At 31.9% G+C, this 8678-nt stretch overlaps 1 protein-coding gene across 1 annotated transcript; it reads right to left on the bottom strand.

The window, feature by feature from the left end:
* Positions 1-1560: 1560 nt before the first annotated feature.
* On the bottom strand, positions 1561-8646 carry LOC132543161 (PDZ domain-containing protein 11-like). The gene is made up of 7 exons (XM_060206632.1): positions 8561-8646; positions 6624-6710; positions 5820-5876; positions 5483-5533; positions 5134-5181; positions 3563-3623; positions 1561-2580 (listed from the first exon to the last, which is right to left on the bottom strand). Exons 1-7 carry the CDS (start codon positions 8639-8641, stop codon positions 2507-2509), a joined length of 459 nt encoding a protein of 152 aa, XP_060062615.1. The 5' UTR covers positions 8642-8646; the 3' UTR covers positions 1561-2506.
* Between the last annotated feature and the right edge of the window lie 32 nt (positions 8647-8678).

The following is an 8678-nucleotide window of genomic DNA, read 5'->3' as shown; positions in this document are numbered from 1 at the left end:
AGTGAAACATGACGGCTAACAGAAAACCATCTTGTTTCACTGATCACACTTAAAATTGAATTGGCACAACTATACCGAGAGAGAAAAAATATGCCTACTTCTCAATTCTGAGAAACAGTCCCCCAATACTTCACAAGAAATAGTTTAACAAAATTCAAGACAGCCACCTGTAAGCCATCTGTTTCACTGATCACATTTCAAAATTATATGGACACAACTACGGACAGAGGAGAACATATATGTGAAATCCGAGAAATATCTCAAGAAATAGTGATATGAAAGACTGTTCATTAAGGGACACACCAGAGGAAAAACAACCCAATCTGAACTGCTCACTTTCCAATGATTCTAGGACTTTTGGGTATTGGGAGGAATTGTTTTAACAAATTTGACCACTGTTACCTTGAATATGTAATTTCTTTTCGCACACTTTGTTGGGCTTTTATTCCAGGAAAGTATCAAACAAGTATTTAAATTCAAAGCCTTTTAGCAAATCAAAAGAAGCTGGTTGAATATTTCAACAAATCTAACCCAGTACCTTGAATACAGGTCCTAGTCATTTCTTTTTGCCAATTTTTATTTGGTTTCTCTCAAGAAACGTTCAAGCCAAAAACAATGTCTCTGATCCTTTAGATCATTGAGAAGTCCTTAAACAAACTATCAACGCTGCACCAGGAAGTAAGCTATAACAATATTTCCATTTCATATCTTTACCATACATAAAGAAATCATGGTTTGTTTACAGTTTTACTGTCAAATATCAAGAATAAAAACTGAAGGGCTGAATGTCTGTTGGAACCCTTGACAGGCACACATATAACATTTTATACCTTGGAACTTTTGTCCTATGAACTCTGAAAGCTGATGGCTTATCATAATTACATTGAAAATGTATCGGTACATTATGACAGATGTATAAATCATACATGTATTGTATATACAATTGACACCCAAAATCAACATACAGTGAAGAAAGGGAATGTCATATAATATGAGGAACAAGATAACATGTCTGCAATAATAGCAAGTATGTTTTATACAAATAATTATCAAAACTTCATATCAGAACAGACTTAAACATCATAATTTGTATATATAACTTTGTAAAGACTCAAAAATGGTGTACATTAAAAAAAACACTGCCCATAAAAATTCATTTTGAAACATGCGTAAATTACTGAATAATAGGTTTACATGACTGCATGACCTTTCTATGAACTGAAATTGGTGACTTACAAATAATATCATTACTGAAAAATCCATTAGTAAAGTTTGAAATCCTGTAGATTTCAACAGAAACATTAACAGGTGCTGTACACTTGTATGGAATGAGAAAAAGTCTAGCAAAAATTACATCCTTTGTACTTTCTTAAAACCATGTTAACTGTACAGAACATGTGTAAATTGTTTGTCTGTGCACATGGATATATGTTAAAGTAACAAGTATTCAATTTTACACAACACATTCATTTCTTGTTTATTAACAAAATATGACTAAGACTATGTTAAAAACATGTTTCTATCAATGCAACAAAAACATTTTTAATGATCTGACAATTTCAATTATACTTCAGTATGCTATACATGTACAGATAGACAATGTCTTATATAATGTTTGTTTCATAAAATGATACATTTACTTAGATTTTATTTTTTGCAGAAAATCACACATTTCTTTTAATTCAAAAATAAATATCTTATTATGTTTTCATTTCCAAATCAGTATTATCAAAAGGAACATTGAAATAAGAATTATGAAACATAAATGAGAATGAGAACTGTTTTACAAATAGTACCATGTACTTGAGGCTATGAAATGGAATCCCATGATATGCATACTTTGTTTGTAGTTTTGAATATGAAAATAACAAGAGTCATTGTACAGGGAACTGCTATCACAAAATTTAAATCATCATCTTTCAGTGGATTTGCATCCATTATAGTACAAGTCATCATCGATTTGAACATGAATCGGTCTGAAAAATATTTTGTAGACTATCACATTTATTTATACATAACATAATAATACACTTTTAATAACACATTTAAACAGTATAACTAGACCAAGGCCATTGAAAGTAAGGATTTTACTAAAATCCTGGTCTTCAATTGTAACAAATTGTAAGTCCCAAAGCACATATTTTTCTTTATGCTTCAGAAATTAAGACCCTGTTTCATACTATAACGTGCACTTTAAGAAGCATACAATTTTTCAACTGAATTTTACCATTATTGGAGCAGTTACATGCATATATATTATTACTATTTCTCAAAATTAAAAACAATTCATGTTTTCCAACCAAAAATTGGAAAATTCTGATCTCTAGTTTTGTCATTTTCAGTGTTGGACACCCTATGATCCAACTTAATATTTTACGTTTTCTGAGAAACTTGCACACAATGAATACAATTTTTTAGAGTTGATTAAGTGAACCAAATACCACCAAATCCATACAGAAATTTAACACATCTGTGATGTTAGAAGTCGTTTCCAGGTTTTGAGATACTAATGATTACTATTTGGTGTCTGTTGGTGATTTGCTAGTAAGTATCGACTCTTGTCGTAGGTTCTGTCATACCCTAAAACAGAGAATAAAAAACGTTGCAGTAAACTGAATCCCCCGCCAAGGAATTCACAGGTGTGATACACATATCTTTTATTTTAATTAGATTATTTAATTGGATGTTTAGGGGTAATAGTCAGCATGAGAGATGGAACAGAAATGGTGATTAAAGTTATTTTTTAAGAGTTTTGGAGATAATAATGCTGGAATAAGTGAGAAAGACTCGATGTTTCCATGGTAATCAAAGAAAATCTCTACAGCAGAAGGCACTACTAGACCAAGATTGATGTGCTTAGGAAGTTTCCAGAACATATGCTCTGGAGATGCATAAATCCAAGAAACTGAAAACTGTTCCACATTAAAAGGCACTACTACACCACTTGAATGATGTGTGTTGAAAGTTTCATGGAATAGTCTTTAACAGCCCTGGAGATTTGCTCCGGAAATGCTCTGTTCTCAGCTGTTTTCATTAAATTTTGAATAATGCTACCTTCCTTTCTCACAATCCTAACTTCATTTTGATACTCTCATGAAATCTTGGTCGTAAAATACAATTTCATTATCATTATTATGGTATGTTAGTAACAGAGAAATATTTTATGTTCAAACACAGCAAGTTTTCTAAAATCATGTCATTTTTTTCATTAAACTTGGACATTTTTTCTATAAATCAAATCCTCAATATGAAATATTTCATAATCTTTTGCCAGATCAGGACTCAAACACTTCAAAATGAGTGCCTGTTTATGTAAGATATTTTTTAAGTTAGAGCCACATCATTCCATAGATACACCATGGTTTGGTGTCCGCAAAGACAAGACAGCTATAAAATCATTTCTGTCTTCGTGTATTACCAGGTTTCCTTTATAAACTTAACTTATATTCTACTCTGCTTTGCACACATATTTGTTTGATATTAGCATTATAACATGGAGAAGTGTGCAATAAGATATTGCATAAAAATCCTCAAAACAGTCTAATCTTTTCCTATCACTTACCATATGGGAAAAAACGGACTTGCATGTCGATGGTTGTGTTTCTTTTCAAAATGTTCACAGCCTGTGTCAAAAAATAATAATATAAAAAAGGTTAACCAAACACAAAGAAGCTCAACCTGAAATATGAAAGCTGGTTAATGAAATAGAAGGACATCAGGAACATTTCCAAAGTACAGATCTTTTGTTTTTAGTAATGTATGAGAAAAGTTTCTGATAAATATTCCATTTCCCAATAAGAACAAAGAGGAAATTGTAAATGCAGTCAAAGCAATCAATAGCTCCAAATCTCCAGGTCAGGATAATATCCACTCGAAAGTGTGAAAAGAAACTTTAAATGAGTTGTTAACATCATTGGAACTGAGCTAAAACAAATCACTGGAAGAAGGAACTCTTCTCTCAGATCGGAAAATGGCCAATATTACACTCAAATACATAAAAGTCAATAAACAACGTGCAGTAATTACTATTCCATCAACCTGACATCAGTGATCAGGAAGGAACATTTCTACAGTCATATGATAAATATAATAGTAAGCCATATGACAACAAACAGTGGACGCTTTTCTCTATCATCTTTTTAGAGATAAGAGATCTTGCTATTTGTAACTTATGGAAATTATGGAATGTTGGATGGAATCCTTTGATAAGAACCTTGTAGATGTCCTGTATCGCATTTGACACTGTTCCACAAAAACGTCTCATAGATAAAGTAAAAGGATACAACATTAGAGGCAATATTAGGTACTGGATATAATGTTTTCTTTGTGGCATGGAACAGCATGAAGTGATCGCTTGGCAAATCATCAAGAACAACCTCAGTAACAAATGGAAGTTTCACAAGGTAACCTTCTCAGACCAATTTTGTTTCTGATGTTAGAAAACCATCAAACACATGTGGTAAGTAATATGATTAAAATGTTTCAGGTGAGGCTAAACTGTATGGTGAAATAATATCTCCAGAAAGTACAGACTCTATGCAGGAATATCTAGACACGGTCAACAAAAGGATGGATACATGATAAATGTCACTTCACAGAGATAAATATATAACATATACAGTGACAAGAGTGCTTCTATTCACTAACAGGAAATGATAATATAAATAGTCAAATTCAAAAAGTGAACTTTGAACTAAATTGTGCCTGAACCTAGCCTAGATAGAACATCTATCTAAATTTAGTTTTGCATGCTACAGAGTGTAAGTCAACAGGGAGTCCATACCATCCTTAACAGTAAAAAATGATAAAAAGGATATGTCAATAATAGTCTTTGACTGATTGGTGAGTATGTCAAATACAAAAATATAAACAGGACAACAAAGGATTATTTTAGCAAAGTATCTTCTAGACCAAAGGAATAAATCACTTTTATCCATGTTTCAGTTTCCCAACTAAATCATTAGTCATTAAACTTCAGATGGATGGTACTCCTAAACAAAACCTGGAAACCCTGGGGTGGGAGAGATGTTTTACTGAAATGTCCCTAACCAGGTGTAGAAAAAACACTTGTATATTTGAACAGGATGATATATCTTTTTCACAGTATTTATCATTGATCTGATAATTCCATACCTCAGCATGATCTATATCCTCAAAGTTGACTCTGTTTACTGACAAAATCTGGAAAAACGAAATAAAATAATTCAAAGAAAGATATATATAACAATTTTGATTCATACTGTGATGTAATCAGGAAAAGTCACTTAACCGTTGGTGTTCTTAACCCAACTAATCTGTATTGTCTTTTATTTGTCACCGCAGTATAAAGTGGAATAAATGATTACCACATCAATTAATATTGAACAAAAATTCTTTTCTGCAACATAGACTGATATCATATGCCTTCATTTAGCCTGGATTCACTATTATTTTCATAATAGAAGCATATTATCATACTTTAAATCTACTATTTAGATACTACCTGATCTGCTTCCCGCAATCCAAGTCTGTCAGCTTCACTGTCTACTGTCACCTACAAAACTTTACATTATTTACCCGAGAAACAAGAGAGACAACTCTTACACAATACCACAATACCTAAAGTCATCAAATTTTTGTATTTATTTATTTATGATTCATTGCCTGGTTTTTTTATCAATGTGAATGGAATTTGCATTTTATTATGTAAACCTCTGAGATAAACTCAATTAAAATTTCATTAACTCTACATAACGTCAATAATCATCATGTAAGTGTGGTACATGCAGCTATTGAAACACATTTCTGACAGAGAGACAGGAAGGTTGAAAAGCACTTACCTTAGACACATAAATCCCACAATGGTGTTCCTTGCCGCCTCTAATATTGAATCCGAGCTGCCAGAAACAAAGAAAACTATTACAGGACCCATCTTTCGCGTAAGACTTTCGCTAAAATTACGTCCTTTCTTACATCAAATTACAATCTAAACATGTCCTGAACGATCCATCTAATGTATTAACAGTGTGAACAACTTTCTCTTAACATATTGTCTTTATTTATTACTTTTCTTTCTCTTCCTGTACATCAACATTTTCTAGCTTTACGGAACAAAAAAGAACAAAGCACGATGGCAACCTTAGCTGAAATTCATCAGCTGCATTCAGAATGATCTTTTTCTTTATTTAACAAACTCATCACAACATAAAATTATGTGAAAATTAAAAAAAAAAGTAATTATTTACACTTTAACATGACATCATGGGTTTTGATCATCTGTAATGTTGTGCATATCTATGACCAAATCATAGGACATCTTAAGTTATTGAAACCAACTCAACTTAGATCACTACAAACTAAGGATAGCTTGACCACCTTCTTTTCCTAACAATACTTAAAGTTATGTAACAGTATTTACACTGAATTAAATTTAAATAAGTTAACATTTGGGTATCCATTGCCTTTAATATTTTGAAAAGTATTCAAGAGATGCTTACACCCAAAAATATTAATCAAGAATAAAATGAACTTCTAATACACTGTCTGCAAACGCCTACTACAAACTGATTTACATGTGCCTACCTACAGAATCAACCCTGTTCATTTAAAATGCAATTAGATGTTTAAATATAACACATAAATACCTGCTCAGAAACTTGGTTACGCTGGAGAATTAACTGTCTCGGCAAGAAATGGTTTATGTCATTATTGTAATCCTCACTGTAAGGCCTCTACAAAAAGCAAGATCACAATGATTAATAGACAATCCAATGATTATAAGTTCCTGAAATAGCTATTTAGTTTATATGACTAAATATATATATGGTATATCAAACAAAGTAAAATCATTTCTTGCAACTCAAAAACTTCAGATACTGACACTATTATCACATGCTTTAGGTACAATTTCCAGAGTCCTTTCCAGTAAACATATACCAGTCAGTATCATCTGGTTCTAGTCATTTTATATCTGGTCAAAATCAAGGTTGACAGAGCATTTTTAGAGGTCATCAAGGACACAGACCTTATATGAAAATCAATGATTTTATGTAGTTATACAATTTGCGGGTATATGTATATGGCGTCATCTTAATATTATGTTTGAGCATTGTTTTGATCAGATACAAAAGTTATAAAACACCAAGCAATTATAGCATTTTTCATAATTTGAGGTCAATTTTAGTATTATGGCCATATAATATCAGTTTGACTTGACAAATTTGGCGAGTTGTTGACACTTACCAGACACTAGATGTCAAATTAGTTTCTAGTGTAAAGTATTAGCATGATTTTGGTTTCATCATAGTTATATGAAATGGGTTTCCTTTCAAACTTGGGAATATCATTTCACTGCAATCTGAGCTTCAAAAGCAATTTCATCATTGGTTTATTATTGTTTGATTTATTTTTCTTTAAAAAAAGGTGCACTCATGATTGATCAGTTGTAAAATTGACATACAAACATGAGCTTTCCAAATTAATATAGTCTGTTTTCCATGGATCTACAGTTTTGCTTAATTTGGTATATATATATATATGACACTGGGAAAAGTCAGTGAAACATATCGTTCTGTTATATTGTCCTGCTGATGTTCTGTTTTTAACACTTATGCAAACTATCGTCTAGATACTGCTTGACCTCACACCTGGATAATTTTGGTTGCTGTAACAAGTCAGGCTCTGGTAAGAATGAAAATTTGTGATTAAAACCATCCACCATAAATTTTTTGAGAATATATATTTTTTTGGTAAATTTGTGTAATTTTCCTTCCTACATATTTTTAAATGTACAAGACCTTCCCAGATATAATGAAATAACCAATCAATCTATCCTTGAATGCTGGTGTTAAGAACAAAGTCCAAACAAGTACATCTTACATCTTGTATTGAAAAAGTGGTGATTTTTAAGTTATCACATTTGATGACTCATTTCAAATTTGCGACAGATGAAAAATTAACTTCTTTTAAATAGTTTGTGTTATAAAAAACAAGTTTGCCCTGAAACATGATTTATTTGAGAACAAAACAACCAAAAAAATAAAATTTCGAATCTAACCCTTTTAAAGAAAGTGGTAGACGTAAACACTGATACCCGCCATTTTTCGTGTCATCATTTTTATTTTCTTACTGTCATCGGAATGGAATTTCCGTTCAAATGATGGTTTTATGTAATACATGTGTACTTATGGGTCACTGTAAGCTAACCCAAGCTTCTCTGTGATTTGGTGATGATATCAGAAACGCAAGTTCAGTCACATGTCCGATACACATGTCGATCATTACCGGTAAGCAAAATTGAGGTAGGATATGTGGATATTTTTAATACAGGTGTTTCACTGACCAGTTTTTTTTAAATAAATCATATAGTATGAACACATTTGAATTCATTTATGTATTTGTTTGGTGGCAATTCGTTAATATAGCGATGCTAGCGATCAATGATTCTTGAGGGATCCGAAACTAATGCGCCAAGAATACTCGTCTCGCTCTCTGGCCAATAACCCATGGGCCATGGCCACTGATCACATACTGTTGATATGATAGAAAAATATTGAATGTTTATAAAGTTGAATATACGAACATCATGTGGATGTATCCATTCGGGTGGATCTTCATAATCTGGTAAATTTGCATACACTAATTCTTTGCCGTCTAGTGTCATCTTGTTTAGTTTGTCTGCTACAGCTATCAAGGTTAAA

The sequence above is a fragment of the Ylistrum balloti genome, unplaced genomic scaffold (genome assembly GCF_031769215.1).
Source record: "Ylistrum balloti isolate Yb309-2 unplaced genomic scaffold, AGI_CSIRO_Ybal_v1 Utg369742, whole genome shotgun sequence".
Lineage (NCBI taxonomy): Eukaryota > Metazoa > Mollusca > Bivalvia > Pectinida > Pectinidae > Ylistrum > Ylistrum balloti.
Note: the sequence above shows the minus strand (reverse complement) of the source record. Positions and strands in the feature narration are given on the sequence as shown.